Source organism: Cucurbita maxima, unplaced genomic scaffold, assembly GCF_002738345.1.
Source record: "Cucurbita maxima cultivar Rimu unplaced genomic scaffold, Cmax_1.0 Cma_Scf00015, whole genome shotgun sequence".
Taxonomy (NCBI): domain Eukaryota; kingdom Viridiplantae; phylum Streptophyta; class Magnoliopsida; order Cucurbitales; family Cucurbitaceae; genus Cucurbita; species Cucurbita maxima.
Genome location: NW_019272031.1, coordinates 4,512,522 through 4,531,123, shown reverse-complemented (window position 1 = coordinate 4,531,123; position 18,602 = coordinate 4,512,522). Strand labels below are relative to the sequence as shown.

Here is an 18,602-nt window from a genome sequence, read left to right as displayed (position 1 = left end):
AAAAAAAAAAAAAAAAAAAAAAAAAAAAAAAAAAAAAAAAAAAAAAAAAAAAAAAAAAAAAAAAAAAAAAAAAAGTAGCTAATCCTATGTTTAAACAAAAGATAAAAAAAGATGGTAATATCGCTAGTAAATATTGTTCTCTTTGGATTTTTCCTCTTAAGCTTCCCTCAAGGTTTTTAAAACAATTAAGAAGAGATTTCCACGTTCTTATAAAGAATATTTTGTTCTCTTCTCTAACAAGTATAGGATTTCACGATAATATGTTGGAATGATGGCTTCAAAAACCGAAAGAATTTGAAAAACGGATCGAAAGGATTAAGAAATAGAAAGAAGGATTAATAATAATCCCCAGTCTTCCTCTAGCACACTTAAATTACCATACCCGAATATCTACACTAAAGTAACTGACTGGAAGAATTATTCAATCAATAAAATTCTCGTCAGACTCTTACTAGGGGAAAAGAAAGTGAATCACCATCTCCAGGGATGGAACGCGGATTCCTTCTATGTCCATTTCTGTGTCAAAGCTCTGAAAGTAAAGAAAATAAAAGAACAGACAAGAACAAGCATCAATACCTCTAGAACTGAAAGGTACAAAAAGCAAGTAATACTCAATCACTCACCTCATGATACCAAGAGAACAATGGAACAATTCCTAATCCATTCAAGATCGCCGGATTGGTATCAACTCCAAGACTACTACACGCGTCATAAACATTGCTCATCTTCTCAAGTGAATCAAGCTGAAAAGAAGAAGACATAAGAATATAATTCTCCTAAAACTCACAATGTGTGTGTGTGGATGTTAGTATGTTAGTGTTAGAAACCACGACTCTCCACGGTAGTATGATATTGTTTATTTTGAGCATAAGCTCTCATGGTTTTGCAATGGGCTTCCCCGAAAGACCTCATACCAATGGACATAGTCTCCACGATAGTATGATATTGTTCACTTTGAGCATAAGCTCTCATGGTTTTACAATGGGCTTCCCCGAAAGACCCCATACCAATGGACATAGTCTCCACGGTAGTATAATATTGTTCACTTTGAGCATAAGCTCTCATGGTTTTGCAATGGGCTTCCCCGAAAGACCTCGTACCAATGGACATAGTCTCCACGGTAGTATGATATTGTTCACTTTGAGCATAAGCTCTCATGGTTTTGCAATGGGTTTCCCCGAAAGACCCATACCAATGGACATAGTCTCCACAATAGTATGATATTGTTCACTTTGAGCATAAGCTCTCATGATTTTGCAATGGGCTTCCCCGAAAGACCTCATACCAATGGACATAGTCTCCACGGTAGTATGATATTGTTCACTTTGAGCATAAGCTCTCATGGTTTTGCAATGGGCTTCCCCGAAAGACCCATACCAATGGACATAGTCTCCACAATAGTATGATATTGTTCACTTTGGGCATAAGCTCTCATGGTTTTACAATGGGCTTCCCTGAAAAACCTCATACCAATGGAGATAGTCTCCAAGGTAGTATGATATTGTTCACTTTGAGCATAAGCTCTCGTAGTTTTGCAATTGGCTTCCCCGAAAGGCCTCATACCAATGAAGATAGTATTCCTGCTTATAATCCTATGATCCTCCTCCAAATTTGTCAATGTAGGACTCCCTCTCAACAATTCTCTCCTTGAACAAAGTACACTATAGAGCCTCCCCTGAAGTCTATGTAACCCTCCAACAACCTCTCCTTAATCGAGACTAGCAATTTCTTTGTTCAACATGGCTAAATTAAGAGTATGGCTCTAATATCATGTTAGGAATTACGGATCTATAATCGAACAAACTAGTAAATCAGGCTGATAAGGTACAAACCAAGAAATTAACAGAGACTTTCGAACAAGGAAACCTAACCTCCGACAACTTACATAATTGTCTCCCTCTCGACGGCACCACAAATCGTGATTCCCAGGCACAAAGAAGACGCGCTCAAATTTATCCTTCAACAGAGCCATTGTTGAAACAAAATTACTGTAGCTCTCCGCCACATCTCCGGCAACAAGAAGAACATCGTCTCTATATTTGACCGAAGACAAGCAGTTAATCCAATTCATATTTTCCTGGTAATCCGTGTGCAGATCGGACAGCACAAAGACTCGCAGGCCATCCTCTTCTTCGAATGCAGGCGACAGTATTTGAGGCCTTGCAACGCCGCAACTTTTCAACCTCACGCCTCTGTGATTTTTACATACCGCTGCGTGGATCAAAGGGCGATTGAAATGGCCAAGTTTTGGGGAAAAGTTCAAGCAACAAGGGATGAACGCCGCTACCATGTGCAGTGTAGCAATTGGCCGTCCTCCGGCGGCCTTAGTCGAATTTGCAGCGTCGGGAATTCTTGCCTCTTAGCGGAGTTAACAAAATTTTTGGAAATGTTGTCAGTGGTGCGAAAACAAATGCTCGTTAAAAATATGGATAATTTGTCGCGCCTAAAATTAAATAAAGCTTCGTCAATAATAAAGAGAAGAAAAATAAAAAGTAAATTAAAATTTTATTTTCAAGGGAGTTTTAACAATAAAAATGTTATTTATTTATTTATTTCAAAGAGTTACCCAAAATATGAAATAAGTATTTAAGAAATGTTAAATTATAAGCTTCCTCCTTTTATCCATTCATATATTTTCAAAACTTATTTATAAATCCGTCATTATTCGTGGTCTCGATTTTAAAATGATTAATGTCTATATCTCTCTACTTTAAGAATTACGTTATTTAATGAGAGATAGAAAATCTTAGTTTAAATCAGAAATGGAAAGGAAGCAGGGAGAGATTTTTCTCTGCTAGCTAAACTAGACCTCTCCGTTTAAATCAAGAATGGAAAGAGAGCGGAGGGAGATTTCTCCCTGTTAGACCTCAAAAGAGATGAAAAATCTCCGTTTAAACTGAAAATGAAAAGGGAGCGGAGAGAGTTTTCTCCCTGTTAGCTAAACTGGACCTCCCCATTTTTAATCGAGAATGGAGAGAGAGCAGAGAAAGATTTCTCCCTGTTAGCTAAACTAGACCAAGGACGAGACTATAAAGGCACAAAATAACTTTATATATATATATATATATATATATATATAATCCCCACAAATTTCCGTGATGAATCCCTATCTCCATTTTTTGTGGGGACGAGGGATAAAATAGGAAGCATGGGCATGGATGCAGAACAGGGACAGGGAAGGTATCCCTGTCCTCGTTCCCGTCCCTACCTAATGTACATCTCTACTTCCCGACTTTGAAGTCTCGAACAATGTTCTTTTACAAGTATTACATAGAAAAGAAAAAAATAATAATAATCTTTGTTGTATAAGCTTCTTTTGTGTTGTGTTGTTGATGACTGAATAATAAGGTGTAATGTAATGTATGTATGTATCTATACAGAAAAAGGTTGAAACAAAACTTATGGTCCTCGCATCTTCTCAACAATGTTCTTGCTCTTTTCTTCTATTTTCTCCCCCATCTTCTTCCCTATTTCACGCATTCTTGCTCTTCTTCCTATTCTCCTTGGCTTTGGCTCATCTACTTCACCCTCTTTACTTTCCTGCCCCGAAAAGCTTACAGATCTCGATGGCGATTCATTCTCTTGGACACACTCTCTATCTCGCTCTTTCTCATCGTATTCTAACAAAGGGATTTTCATTTCGTTTCTGTACAGTGCCTTACTTGATGATGTCTTTGATGCATGTGGCAAGTCGGAGTGTGCCTGAGACGATTCGATGTTCTTCGGTTTTCTTTGCTCAGTTCCGTGTTGATCGGTGGCGGTGGTTTTATTGGCTTCAGCTCTGTTTTTGGGTTCAACTGGATGGGATCTTTGATTTTCATGGTTAAGCCACATGAATGGTGCAGCATCCCGTGGAACCCAGTCGTCCTTTTCTGCCGTCATGAATGGGAAGTATATACTTTCATAGTTGGGGAGCACTAAAGTATCCCTGATCATTGCCTGCATAATTATAATTGATAACCAATGGCAGTAATCAGCACAACAACATTACTCAATCTCTAAATTTCATCCTGTTTATGTAAGAAAACGGTTTTAAACGTGTCTCGTTTTAAAACGTGTCTGTTTAAGAGAGGTTTCTACACTCTTATAAAGAATGTTTCGTTACTCTCTCTAATTGATGTGGGATCTCACAATCCATCCCCTAGCATACCAGCCGATGTCTGGCTTTGATATCATTTGTAACAGCCCAAGGCTACCGCTAGCAGATATTGTCCGTTTTAGCCTGTTACGTATCGCCGTCAGCCTCCCAGTTTTTAAATGTGCCTACTAGGGAGAGGGTTCTACACCCTTATAAGAAATGTTTCATTCCCCTCTCCAACCGATGTGGGATCTCACAATCCACCCCCTTGAGAGCCCAACGCCCTCGCTGGCACACCAGCCGATGTCTGGCTTTGATATTATTTGTAACAGCCCAAGGCTACCGCTAGCAGATATTGTCCGCTTTAGCTCGTTACGTATCGACATCAGCCTCACGGTTTTAAAATGTGTCTGCTAGGGAGAGGTTTCCACACCTTTATAAGGAATGCTTTGTTCCCCTCTCCTACCGATGTGGGATCTCACAATCCACCCCCTTTGGGGGCTCAACGTCCTCGCTGGCACACCGCCCTGGTGTTTGGCTTTAATACCATTTGTAACCGCCCGAGGCCACTGCTAGTTGATATTATTCGTTTTAGCCCATTATGTATCACCATCACCACGGTTTTAAAACGTGTCTGCTAGGGAAAAGTTTCTACACTTTTATAAGAATGCTTCGTTCCCCTCTCTAAGCGATAGTGAGATCTCACACTCAACCCCAAAAGTTAACACGTTACCATATCCACCCCATAGTTCTTGTGCTACGCTAATGCGTAAGGATCTCAAGTATGGGAAACTGATCTCCATACCTTAAGCCGATTGATCAAGAACTGAGAAATGTGCGTACTCGTTATCTTATGGTCCCCGAACGATGATTCCAAGCGCAACTCCAAATTAGGCATGGATGTAAAACCATACCATAGCTGATCAGAAGGAGGTGGCTTTATATGTAACCGAAGCGTCCCTCGAAGAGCTACAATCTTTACTACCACGGAAATAGGCACCTATAAATTCAAAAACAAAATGAGAAAAATAGGATACCCTTAGGGGTGTTTTCCTCTAAGGCTCCTTGTTTATCGGTTAGGCGTTATTCTTTTAGATTCGAGCCTCGTTTTTTATGTCTTTGTATGCAAGCTCGGTTTCTTACAAAAACGATACCCTTTTACTTGATTCTCAAAATGCAGAGATTTTACAAACCTGAGAAACCTGTTTAGCGATCGAATTCATTAGAGATTTCCACCTAGATCCGCTCGAGGATGAGGCCGTGGGATTCTTACCGTTTACTGACCTACCTGCACAACCGAACATCGTATGAAAAACTACTCGAATAAAAATAGATATTTTCTAATGATTAGTCAGTCACCTTCCTCATGCTGTTCTGTTCCTTCAGAAGTACTGAACTGCTTTCCAAGATAATCTTCTAGAATTAAAGAGACTTCCCCAACATCACTCGTATCGGGTTTCGAGTCTACAGCGGTTTTTTGAAGATCTAATTCATGAACTTCAATTCTCGTCTCGATATCTAAGCAAAAACCCCCGGAGTATTCGAAGTCAACCTCCAGCGCCCATACCTCATTCAGTTCAAAGGGAAGAACCCTGATAGCATTAATATTGGGCGGGAGGCTTCCCGGACGAACTTTAGTGCAAATAACTTCGCCAATGTAGCTCGGAGTCCTCATCTTAGACAACAACCTCTGCCAAACAAAAGTAAACCAAAGAATTTATTTATTATTTTGGCAAAGCCAAGGGAATTTCAATAGCTCCCTCATTAAACCAACCGAGCTACAGAACAACCAAACACAAAAAGATACCCTTTTCTTTCCTATCAAACGGCCTAAAAACGTACAAAACATCTAACTAACCGAAGCGAATAGGTCTCATTTCTCACCCATTGTATCACTCGGTCCCCCAACCGTCCTTGTTCTCTTAAGATTGAATTCCAAATATTCATCGAACAGTAAAAGAAATTAATGAGAGGAGTATTATACAAGTAATCGACGCAAAACATCGAGATGCTTCTAACAGTACTTCAACTGATTCAACACGTCAAAAAACAAAGCTCTCTTGGGGAAGAAACGAACCTGAACTCGATCATGTAAGGATTTCATTACCCTTTCATTGATTGTGGCATCAAAAAAAAATCGTGACATGAACAAATTCCAACAAAGCGTTCCATCATCGGTCCAAAGCCTGTCATCGGGATCAGGATCAGAGACAACAGAGGCCTGACCTTGGCTTACTGAATTTGTTAAGGTTGATGGTGCTGCCATAACTTCCTCAGATAAACTTTTAGCACTCGGCACCTTCGGAATTCCTTTTCCTAAGCCAGCCGATGATGAAATAAAATCCGGACTCGGATGAAACCTCTCACTAAACTTTTTCTCTTCACTCAAAGACGACGAAGAAGAAGAACAAGAAGAAGAATTTACTTTGTAGTCTAAACCAGCCTTCGACGTCTTCTTCGTCAGCTTTTTGAAAAATAGGCGAACCTTCGAAGACGAAGCGTTAGGCTTGATGTCCTTATCTATTGCTTCAACATAGTACCCTGCAGAGGGCTTCATAAATGAAGGATACCCAGTATTTAATGAAGAGATATAACTATGGAACTCTTTCTGCAATTTAGCAAACCCGCGCAGTCTTTCTTTGTCGACACACGAAGCTAAACGCAGGGCTTTACACCATGCTTCCTTCTCCCAGGAAGTCTCAAGAAAAATGAAAATTGTTTTACTTTCATTATAAATCACAGAGGTTCTATTTTCCAATTTTAAAGGGAACCTTTTCACCCTGAAATTCCAATAATCACATCAAAACAGATGATTTCTTCAATACGGCATCTCAAAAAAAAAGCAATTAGTAACAACAAAACAGAAATGTCTTTAAGCCAACAAAAAATTTGACCAAGAACATCATCACGTGCTAGACTTCACCGCTGTTATCGATACACAAAGCTTATTCTCGAGTGTCCTAATCGAGCGATAAAACCTTGCACTTCCTCTACTCTAAATTTCCCAAATGTGTTCGTGAATATCGTGTGCTTTGTGTGGATTTATGGACATATATTACAAGCACTCGACCGAATCAACTTTTTATATCAATTTCATAAGTATTGAAAACAAGTGAAATAAGAAGAAAATTACCATTTTCTTGAAGGAAGGGCCGACGCCGAAACAGCTTCAATGGTGCAGCCTTTTAATCGAATTGTTTTCTCCTTACCATCCAGTTCCAATATCGTTAACGAATGGTCCTTGATTCTTGCATACTTTTTGCTAGGAGTTACCTCCCAGAAATCCTTCCTTTTCTTTTGTTCTTTAGTCGCTTTCTCTTTGAAATCTTCGACGACGCTCGATTCTAGTATCCAAACAGAACCCTAAGGAATGAATACCACATTTATATTACCAACCTACTTGATCATATATTTTCCTCTTAAGATTTAGCTAAATCACTGCCATGGATGATATAGTTTCCTCTTAAGAATTAGCTAAAATTGAAGCATTATGGCTATAACTTGGAAGCAATCTTCTCATATCAAAGTTAATCCAATATGTATATTTCAGAGAGCCCAAAACAGAATCTATGCAAGTAAAATAAGCACCAAAATCCAGAATTATAGTAAAATCAATCACCAAAACGAACATTAATCAGTGGCGAAACTATGGAATTTTAATGAAATTTCGACAGTTATGAATTCTGGCGCGAAACAAGAACACAGAACACCTGAATTTAGAACAACAAACGCTCATTTCCAAGATTAGGGCACCATAAAATACCTGTTTGTGGGAAAGATAATCGAGGGATTGATGGAGATCTGGCTTGGATTGCGCTAACTTGGCATTGACTTTAGCCAAATCCTTCTGAGACCGCTTGTTCAACTTGTTCAAAATGACGAACGCTCCATAAGCCTCCGCTGCAACGGTTGCCACAACCCCAAACACAAATCCAAACGCGAACGTCAGAATAAAGAGCGCCGCCATTTGAATTTGCTCGCAAATTACCAACTCTGAACCATCGAATTACACGAAATCGGCACGAAGAACACAGAAGAATCGGAATCGGAATCGGATTCGGAATCAGGCACCGGTTGCGTGGAGCTTAATGCCCAATATATGGAAGTATAAGTAATCGAAACCAACAGATACGGAGTCTTGTAACGCATGAATCCCTTCTTTTTGTTTCATTGCTATCCACAAACACACGAACTCAACAATTTTCCTGCAGTTTCATAGACGGTTTAAATGAAGAATTGATCCCAGCGAAGCAATGGAGACGGTTGTGATGGGCCGCCTCTAAGGCACTCATTCTTAAATCAATGAGAAATTTTGGGTTTAAAATTTCCTTCCCAATTAAGGTATCTGTTCATCATTTTCTCAAGAACATTTCTGAGAATTTCTTAATCCAATTCTCAAATTCATTGGAGTTTTTGCACATTCGAGGTGGCTTTTTGAAGAAATTGGTTCGAATTATTAGAAATTGTGTAATTATGGAATTGCCTATAAAACAATTCACAGATAAGTTTCTCAAATTACATGAACACGATTTATGGAATTATTAATTTACTATTTAAAGCCCAAACACAATTTTTCTTACAGTTTTCTTTTTGATTCTCATGGATAACTCAAATAAGATGAAATGATAAAATAAATAATAAATGAGTTATTATGATAATTAAAAAAAATGTTTAAAAAGTTATTATTATTATCTATATTAACAAAAAAAAAATTTTTTATCTCTAGAGTGTTTGTGTGTCGGGTTTGGATGTTTAGACTCAACCAATTTATCTAATCTGTAAATTTCTCAACTCACAGCGTTCAACTACAAATTTTATGGATTGAGTTGGTTCGGGTTGTTTGGATGGTCTATTAAAATTAAAACTTAATTTGAATATATATTTTGAAAGATTATTTAATAAAAAAACATAATCATGAAATTAATAATAAATTGACTAACCATTCAACTCATAAAGTTTTTTTTTTTTTTTTTTTTAATTGAATCTATCCCGACCGAAATAAGTTTATAACCTAACTCGAACCATTCAAGATCGGTTGATTGGATTTTTCTAGTCGTCCAATATTTTGAACACCTCTACTTCTTCCGTCTTGAAACTCCAAAGTTAAATATGTAAACTAAACAAATAAATTTTCTAGAATTTCTTCTTGAAATGATGTGAGTTAGAACAAAACATACTAAAAGAATCTGAATTAGTTTATGGTGATCGTCATCAACCGTAGAAACAATTTAAAACAAGTCAAGTAGGTAATTCGATCAGATCGTAAGGGAGGTAGAAAAATCTCGTATCGAGACTATTAGAGTTCTGAATCCAGCTTTTTATTCTACCTCGAAAAATACATTTTTTTTAAAAAAAAAGAACTAAAAATAGTTACACCACTTATTCCGGTGCTCATGTCACACGCTATCCTAATGGGCCCCTGGAACATTGGTTGTTTTGACCGATGTTCCTCTCCTTGCAACCGCTCTTCCCTGAACAACCTAATGGATCTCATGGATTCCCAAACCAAACAAACCTGGGGAGAGGCTGATACCATTGGTTTGGATTCGCTTTCTCAGTTATTGAATATTGTCTTTGAAGAGATGTTTTTGCCTCAATCCACCCCGATTCCATCTGCCACCCCGATATATGGCAAACATATTCGGAGGGCAAACTCTCCGTGTGGGGACATCCCTGGGCCGGAAGCACTTTTCTTTCTTTTTCGTCACACTAGCAAATAAAATCGATCATATTTCGTATATCAAAAAAAAGGAACGATCTAATTACGTGTTTTGAGTCTATTAAAAGCTACGAGTCGAGAAACTTCCCGAGAACGTGTAACGTACGATCATCATAATAAAAGCCATAAAGGAATACAATAATAGAAACTTGCATTACAAAACAACTTCCAATCAGGCATGTTGTAAAAAGCAGCATCCTCTAAATGTCAGGGAAGTCCACAACACAACACAACAAAAGGTCCAAAGGGAAGTAGAGGGAAAAGAAAACACTAAAGCCTTGAACTTAAATACAAAACTCACCCTCAAAGCACAACAATTGTTCATCATTTGTTCTTTTTCCGAGTTAAAAACTACAAAAGGATTGTTGTTCTTAATCAATCAAACTCAGTTTTCTAGCTAAACTGTCAAGTGAAGTGCTGTGGGAAGAGACAAGGCATAGTATTCTCATGTTGGTTGCACAAAAGAAACTCATCATCTATAAGGTTGAGTGAAGGGAAAAGAAGTTGAAGTCGTGGTGATGGACGTTGAGCTGTTTCAACCACGAATCAGCAGTATGATAGAGATCGACCATCCGTTCGTAATCCGATGTCTCTGGCTGCAACCAGAGATCTCCCTGCATTCTGTAAGTGGCTAACCCAAATGGGAAAAGGCAAGAAGAAGAAGAAGAACCGCTCGTTTTGTCGTCGGTTTGGCCTGCGGTTGCGATATTCGAACAAGTATATCCATCTTGCCCTTCATGATCCATAGAGCAATCTGGAATTCATCAAACATTGGACAAAGAATTCTAAAATATTTTGAAAACGAGTATAGACAGACAATCACGCACCTTGGAAAGACGAAGACAATGTATGATACGTTAGAAAGCACGTCGAGAAGTCCTTGTCGTTTATTTGACTCGGGATATGATAAATAGGATACCTGTGATTCAAGCCGAACACAGCAAACAAAATCAATAACCCGAAAGCTTGTGTCGATCGATAGATAGAGGAAGGCGGTGTTGTTTACCAAGAAACAGCCATCCAACTAGCTGGAGAAAGATCCACACTCCTAAGTGTATTTAGAGCTGGATATGTTTGAGTTAGTTCCGTTATCTGAAATGAAAATTTTCGAACATAAGTAAAGAAAATGTTCACAATATCAACAACTATAGAACAGTTAAATTTGAAGTTCAATAGGTTTTGTTTTTCTTGTTCTTAACGACATGGAGTTTCCATCCTCGATGAGAAATGCTCGTCGGAATGTCGAGGTTGAGGATATACTGTTCTTTTATGCACGCTCAAGAAATAGGCATACCTTGTCCAAAAGAGGCACTCTCCAATAAGGAGAAGACATCTCCATATATTGTAAAGAGAGGTAACCAAGTTTTTCCCTTAACGACCACGATCCGTCCTGGTCGAAGCTATCTTCAGAAACCGCATCCCATGTCCTGCTAGAGTTGTTGCTCAAGGATCTTGACAGATTATCACTCCAGCTATCGTCGCTCCACGAATCACTTTCGCATTCTGCCATGTCGCTATCATATCTTCGGTTTCTATAAAGAGAAATTGAACAAAAATAGATTACTTACTATAACAACCCAAGTCCACTACTAGCAGATATTGTCCTCTTTGAACTTTTCCTTTCGGGCTTCCCTTTAAGTTTTTTAAAACACGTCTACTAGAGAGAGGTTTCAACACCCTTATAAAGAATGTTCCGTTCTCCTCCCCCAACCAATGTAAGATCTCACAATAGATTGCAATACAATAGGGCATATCAAACATTCCCTTTTATTGCTTTTTAAGTATTCTTCCTGATGATTAAAGGGAGTCGAGTTGTATCTCAACCCGCACCAATAAAAAGCCATTTTTCATAGAGAAACAGAGTTTTCAAACATTCCAAGGCAGCAGCAAGCATGATATGAAAGTAGCTTCAGTATACCTGGGAGGGGCAACAGGCTTGCTTGTGTAGATCTGAATTGCAGACAGATAAGGCACATAGAACTGCATGGCAGTCTCCGAACCGTTCGACTGTATCGGGATACCGGCGCCATACGCACTCCATTCGTTGTAGCAATCCCATAGCTCGCCGAGCGTGAAGTACTGAATGGTATCTTTATCAGGTTGTTGCCAATGACTATTGAGATCATGAAGGCAGCTCTATATGAAAAAGAAAAGATGATAGTAAGTTTAGAGAAAGTAAGACAGAAACACTTACAAGTAAGTTCCACCCTTCTGGCTGCACAAAAGATCTTCCATGAATTGCATACAACAAAATGAGGCTTGGACAGAACAGCAACCAATGGCTTCAAATTCCCACCCTCTTGATCACTCTTTCGAAACACACGACCTCCTACTCGACCTCCTACTCTAATACGATAATAAATCATCGCTAAACCCGAAAAGCTTGAGTGAAGTTTCAAATCTCAAGCAAGTTAATAATAAATTTCTTCTTTACGGGAGAATGTTCTTAGAAAATTCAACGGTAAAGTCTAACATTAACGTTCAGTTAAAAAGAAAAACGCTAATATATGACAAAATGATATAATTACAACATTATTTAGCATAAGCGTGTTCATAGGTTGGGTCAAGTTGTTGAAGATTATTGGAAGCGAGTCCCAAGTTAGTTAATTTAGTGAAAGATCATGAGTTTATAAGTGAGGAATACTAATCCCCATTGATATGAGGCCTTTTGTGCAGCCCAAAGCAAAGCCATGAGAGCTTATGGTAAAAGTGGACAATATCATATCATTGTATAAAGTCGTGATTCTTAACACAAGGGAGGAACATCCTTTTATATGAATTAGTTTGATTATAAATTTTTTAAACCCAAACAAATAATCCTTACTATTAAGGACCCAACAGAATTTACTCGTATTATTAATTTAAAATTTTATCAAACCTAAATTGAGTTGGTGCCTTATCCATTCTTTTAACACCTCTAATTTAGCACTTCATGACGAAAAATGATGACCCACAAGTTCTATCTTTTTGTGATGAATTATCAATCAAATTTAATTTACAAAATATTTTTATTTATGGAAGGGAAAAAGTAGATGAATATTTCTTTAAAACCAATCAATATGACACGTGGGCCCGTCTCTTTAAGCGCGTTGCTTAATGGGCCACCCTTGTAGGGTCCGCCTAAATATAATTTTAAAAAAAACTATTTCTTTAGTTTTTTAACCAAATGACAAAAATAGCTAATTTCGAAAATATTATGAGAATGAGTTTATAGTTACAACAGAAACATAGTTTAATAAAAAAATTATATATTGATTAAAAAATAATTATTATAAATTCACTAAATTATTAAAAAAAATAAGTTTCAATAATATCATTTAACTTTTAAAAAAATTAACTACAGTCAGAAACCGTTAATACTTTATTTTAAAAATACGAATTTTCAAAAGTTTCAATAATACTATTTTTTTTATTTAAAAAAATTTCAAAAATTTAAACTTAAAAAAATCTATTATGAGATGCTAATAGACAGTTTAATTATATTGACTCTAAGAATTTTTTTATATTTATTTTAAGAGAGGGAAAAAGGGGTTGATGCTACTATTAAAATTATTTGAAATTTTAATATTTAAAATAATGTTTTTTTGGCATTATTATAAATTAGTAGAAGTGGTGGTTGGTGTATATATATAGTATATTCGGAGAATATTATAGCCATCTTAGTCTTAATGGGCCCAGAAGGACAGCGACTCGGCCCATTACATAATTTACAGAAAAAGACAAGGGAGAAAAGGTGACTCAGCGAGTTACGGAAATTAGAAATCTATCCGCCACGTTTAGTATTATTCCCGCGGTTCACACTTTTTTNTTTTTTTTTTTTTTTTTTTTTTTTTTTTTTTTTTTTTTTTTTTTTTTTTTTTTTTTTTTTTTTTTTTTTTTTTTATCACTCCCTCCAGAAAAAATATAATAAATGTAGTAAATATCTTCATCTATAAAAATGGCAAGAAAATTAAAAATTATAACGATGAATATGGAAAATAAATTATAATGGTGGCGGAAAATGGGAGAATTTTAAATTCTGTAATTAAAATTAAGGTAAAATATAACAATAAATTAACAAAATAAACGGAAAAATAAGAAGATTGAGGGTTTTTTTGCTTTTTACCTGAGGAAGAGTTCGCCAAGGAACGGAAGGAGTAACGCATTGAAGAAACCGCTCCAAATTTGAGGAAGTTTTACGATTGGCGAAACTAAACGACGCCGTTTGAGTCATCGATTTACTCCTTCTCTGATTCTCGCTTCCCGCTTCCGATCGGAATTCCGGCTAGGGCTTTTTTTTTTTTTTCGAAGAATGTGAGTTTCCGGTGGTTAAATACACGGAAGAACGAAGAACTTGATCGGCTAATCCAGCTGATGAAAGAGGAAAAGCGGATTCAGCGGCGGAGTAGAGGAATTGATTACAGAGAATGAGAAGTGGAAGTGAATGGAAAAAGACGAAATCAGAGAGAGAAGAAGAAGAAGAAGTAGAAGAAGTAAACGTACTGTTCAGGTTTTAATCAGCAATGAATGAATCCTTCGGTGATTTCTCCCGCAGCAGACAACGAAATGATGGAGGAAGAGGAAGAGGAAGAGGAAGAGGAAGCCATTAATGGCGACAGAGAAGGAAGGAGTGAAGCAAAAAGGCGGATCCGGAGATGAAGAAGACGAGGGATTGAGGATAGGAGAAGAGATTTTGACTGAGAAATTGGCATCTCAGAGGCACAGATTCATAGCATTATTTTAATCGATTTATTGGGAATTAATTGAAGTAATTGGGCGAAGAAACTGATTTTTGTCTCTCCAATAAATAAATTGCTCCGAGATAAAGACGAGAGAAATTAAATAAAATAAAATAAAATAAAATAAAATAAAGAAGGATATTCTTAAATGAAAATTATATATATTAAAAATGGATTTATATGAGAAATTTGTATTTTACGGGGAATAATAAATTAAAATGTTTTTATTTTCGCCGCGTGTAGAGGGGACGCAGCGGCATGGTAATGGAACGCACTGCTGAGAATGCTACGGAGGGGTTAGCCAAGCTACACGATTGCTATCAAAGAGTTCTGTTCATAGGCCACCTTGACACCTCAATTTGTCCTTTGTTTTTTGCATTTTCTTTTTTAGCTTCCTTCCTTGGTTTATTGGGATCTTACGTCAGTTAAAGTTGAATAGTGTGGAAATCTTTCTTTAGTAGAAAACGTTTTAAAATCATGAGACTAAAGAAAATAAGTAATGAATCAAAGTGAACTATTACCAGTAGGCTATGTGTTATTAGTGAGTTTGAGCGGTTACAAATGGTATTAGAGAGTTAGGATCAAGTTGGTATGACAATCAGTGGACTTTGGCTGTTATAAATGGTACTAGAAAGCTAGCGACTATGTATTCTTAGTGGGTTTGGACTATTACAAATGAAATTAGAGAGCTAGGACCAGGTTGATCAAGTTGGCATACCCAACTTGACTGCTTTACTTACTTTTAAAAGTGAAAACTATTCTGAAGCATTTCGTCGCTTACTACGCCCTTCCTCGTCTCTGGGTGCCTAGGTATCCACCGTAAGCCTTTCTTCGTTTGAACCTCGCCCTTAACTTTAAGGCTATGCCATCCTAAGGTGCTGCTAAATGGAAGGATCTTATCAATGTCCATGAATGATAAATCATAGATCGAACTGCCGAATCGGAAAAATGGAGTGACCAATACATGTTATTATATATATATATATATATATATAATTTTAATTATTTTAAATAATTTTAAATAATTTTAAAGCACATCCACATGTCGAATATAAATTATTAATTTGAGAATTTCTTATAAAATTAAGAACCATTCCAAACATTAAAAATAAATATATTAAAACATAATAATAGGCTAGAATTTAATATTTTGATTTTATCCAAAATCTAGAGGCTATAAAAAATAAATAAGTAAATGAAAAAATTTCGTATTTGTTTGGATCACAAAAATGATATATTATTAAAATAATAAGAATCTTTGATTTTTCAACACGTTTGCAACAAAAGACTGACATATGCTCATTCTTATTTTATCTCTATTTATTTTTATTTTATACTTTTCTTTAAAAAAATATTTTTTATCCCAATATTTTGACTGAAATAATAATTTATTTGTAACGAATTTAATATTCAAAATTTATCCTATGTCAATATATTTTTTTATTAAAAATAACATTTTAGAATTCTAAAAGATATAAATTTTATTTTTTTATATTTATTAAATTAATTCATTTCTAAAATTCTGTATAAAATTGAAATCTTATATATTAAAAATTTATTAAATACAAATGGGAAGTTTAGGACTTTTAAAACTTTTTAGATTTTAGATTTTAGAGACTAAATAAATAAAAAAGCCACGAATTAAATTTATAATTATTTTTTTTTATAAAATTATATATTTGGTAAATGTGAGTGGTACCACCTTAAACTAGTTGGATTTAAAAATTTCCTATTTATTTTTTATTATTTATTCTTCAATAACCATTAATTTTTTAAAAAACTATTTATAATGTAATTTTTTAAAAATATACCCAAAATTGTTACAAAATGTTTGAAAATATATATATATTAGGAAATAACATTTTATTTTTAATTAAATAAAAAAGAAACAAATGACCCATCAATCAAAACAAAAAAAATTATATTGAGTTAAGCTAAATTTATAATTTAATAAATATTGTGTGAGTGGCAAAAATTGGTTGAATCTAAAACATGTCCCAAATATAAATTTTAATCGGTTTTATTTTAGTTTTTTTCCTTAATTTTAAAATATAAAAGAATTGGATAAGACATAAAAAAAGTATACGTACTTTAGACAACGAAGCATTTATTCAAAAAAAAAAAAGTACGGTTGAGAAAATAGACGATCCAATGTATTTTTTATTTCTTTTTTAGATGCGTATCTTAAATAAAAATAAAATTTTCATTTTAATATTTTTTTAGTGAACGTGTTTGACAGAGTGTACATACATATACATATATATATATATATACATACATATACATATACATATACATATATATACACATACATATAATATATTTGCAACTTGACAAGTCTAATAGATCCGTTCATGTGATTGGTTGAGACATAAATTTCTCCCTTATTTTTTGAGAACATATATATATATATTAGTTTAAATTTTCTAATTTTTTAAAATTTATGGATGAAAAGACATAAATTTAAAATTTAAAAGAGGGTTGATCACGAAATTATATGGAATAAATTTAAAATTTGACTTATCATACACAAATTATAAGTTTATTCATGATTTCCGTTCATAAACTTTTATGATGTCCTATATTTTAGGATGTCATTGATCCTTGTTCCTCACACAGACATGTTTATTAAGAATCGACTCATGAATCAACTATACATCGGGACATCTCAACCATCCATCCATTTAAATACTAATCAGCCATCAACTCTCTTGAGTCTATGCTCAGTCATTTACAAATATCGTACAAGAGAGTGTTCCATATACTTTCGATTCAAAGATAGGAGTGTAATGTTGGTACACTCGTGTCATCTAACATTATCCTTAAAAACTCATTTTGAACGCAGTTCCCTCACTTATTTCTGGGGTCAAAGTAACAATCCTTATGGTTTATCCGGTAGGAATAAGCAAAATCAATCAAAGTTTGGTTGATGAGCGTAGTGATAAGAAACTGTCTAGCTTGGTTAGGAGACGTGCAAAATTCAATTTTGCAACAAATAAATAAATAAATATATAAATAATTTTTTTATAACTAAATTATATATATTACAAAAACGCATAAAAATAGCAAATAATGCCAATTTTAGTTTCTCTTTAGCGGTAACGAAAAATTGAGTGGGTGTGTATTTTTAAAATTATTTCCTGAAATAAATTATTTGGCTTTAATTACATTTAAGCTTTATTATTTATTTTTAATTATTTCCCGATAAATAAATAAAAAATAGGAAGAAAATAAGGAAAAAATGATTTAATTAGAATTTACGTAGAGAAGGGAGTTTTCAATATTAGTAATTTATGGGTGGAATTAAAGTATTTAAATTAAAATATCCATTAATTTAGTACGAATTTGATGCCAAATATTTTGTCTACATTCTATTTAGCCTAAGGTTTGACCGAGAAAGATATATCTCTTACTCTCATCTTTATGTCTATCATATTCTAAGACCGAATGTTATTTTTTAAAATTAAAAGTCTGTTTTACCTTGTACTTATCTATTTAATCGATATTAATTTTAAATTTAATTTATTAATACGTAAAGTTATGATGAGAGTATAAATTTAAAATTTATATATATATATATATATATATATTAATAATTTTATTCATTATGTGTTTATTAATAATTAAAATATTATAAAGTTTAAATATTAAACATTTACAAGTCTAACATTAAATATTTTGAGATTATTTAACATTTTAAAAGTATCTAAGCTGTTTGCAAATTAAAATGAATATATATTATTATTATTATTATTATTTTTTGTTAAAAAAAAAAACAACATGATTCTAATTTTAAAAAGATAGAAGATAAAAATTTATAGGTAAAAGGTAGAATAGTTTTATCCGAATTTATTATTCTTATCGTATTTAAAAGTTTAATTACAGCGGTAAAAAGAGTGAATTCCATAAAAAAAAAAAAATATATATATTATTATTATTGAAAAACATTTAAAAAAAAACCCTCTAACTTCATAAAGTATGTCGGCCCAACCCATCCCGATTTTCTCCTAGGCCCATTTCGTTATTTAGTTAGTTTTTTTTTTTTTTTTTTTTTTTTTTTTTTTTTTTTTTTTTTTTTTTTTTTTTT

General features: G+C 34.5%; 3 protein-coding genes across 4 annotated transcripts in view; all 3 read right to left on the bottom strand.

The window, feature by feature from the left end:
- LOC111490283 overlaps positions 1-2,378 on the bottom strand; it is a 4,658-nt gene extending 2,280 nt beyond the window's left edge. Inside the window, exons 1-3 of the mRNA XM_023138860.1 lie at positions 1,886-2,378; positions 624-743; positions 476-529 (exon numbers count right to left, since the gene is read on the bottom strand). Coding sequence (XP_022994628.1) covers positions 476-529; positions 624-743; positions 1,886-2,290 — 579 coding nt within the window. The 5' untranslated portion in view covers positions 2,291-2,378. The remainder of the gene's footprint in view (positions 1-475; positions 530-623; positions 744-1,885) is intronic.
- A 907-nt stretch (positions 2,379-3,285) lies between these two features.
- On the bottom strand, positions 3,286-8,553 carry LOC111490254 (testis-expressed protein 2-like). Its single transcript, XM_023138810.1, has 7 exons — positions 7,842-8,553; positions 7,212-7,441; positions 6,156-6,858; positions 5,438-5,768; positions 5,272-5,366; positions 4,884-5,078; positions 3,286-3,939 (listed from the first exon to the last, which is right to left on the bottom strand). The coding sequence occupies exons 1-7, from the start codon at positions 8,043-8,045 to the stop codon at positions 3,400-3,402; spliced, it is 2,298 nt and encodes a 765-aa protein (XP_022994578.1). The 5' UTR covers positions 8,046-8,553; the 3' UTR covers positions 3,286-3,399.
- A 1,378-nt stretch (positions 8,554-9,931) lies between these two features.
- Positions 9,932-14,600, bottom strand: LOC111490289. Of its 2 annotated transcripts, none has more exons than XM_023138870.1 (7): positions 14,280-14,600; positions 13,903-14,147; positions 11,716-11,933; positions 11,092-11,329; positions 10,804-10,889; positions 10,625-10,716; positions 9,932-10,530 (listed from the first exon to the last, which is right to left on the bottom strand). In XM_023138870.1, exons 2-7 carry the CDS (start codon positions 14,008-14,010, stop codon positions 10,274-10,276), a joined length of 999 nt encoding a protein of 332 aa, XP_022994638.1. In that variant the 5' UTR covers positions 14,011-14,147; positions 14,280-14,600; the 3' UTR covers positions 9,932-10,273. The 2 variants fall into 2 exon arrangements, with proteins under 2 accessions (XP_022994638.1, XP_022994637.1); XM_023138869.1 differs by having other exon boundaries at positions 9,932-10,551; positions 14,280-14,593.
- Between the last annotated feature and the right edge of the window lie 4,002 nt (positions 14,601-18,602).

Excerpts from the sequence above, each read along its gene's own strand:
- LOC111490254 (XM_023138810.1), bottom strand. The coding sequence starts at position 8,045 with ATGGCGGCGCTCTTTATTCTGACGTTCGCGTTTGGATTTGTGTTTGGG. Across the intron at positions 5,079-5,271 it reads TCGCTAAACAGGTTTCTCAG|GTGCCTATTTCCGTGGTAGT; the intron begins GTTTGTAAAATC and ends TTGAATTTATAG. Across the intron at positions 3,940-4,883 it reads TCTTGATCAATCGGCTTAAG|GCAATGATCAGGGATACTTT; the intron begins GTATGGAGATCA and ends ATAATTATGCAG.
- LOC111490289 (XM_023138869.1), bottom strand. The coding sequence starts at position 14,010 with ATGACTCAAACGGCGTCGTTTAGTTTCGCCAATCGTAAAACTTCCTCA. Across the intron at positions 10,717-10,803 it reads AGTTGGATGGCTGTTTCTTG|GTATCCTATTTATCATATCC; the intron begins GTAAACAACACC and ends CTTGAATCACAG. Across the intron at positions 10,552-10,624 it reads ATTGTCTTCGTCTTTCCAAG|ATTGCTCTATGGATCATGAA; the intron begins GTGCGTGATTGT and ends GATGAATTCCAG.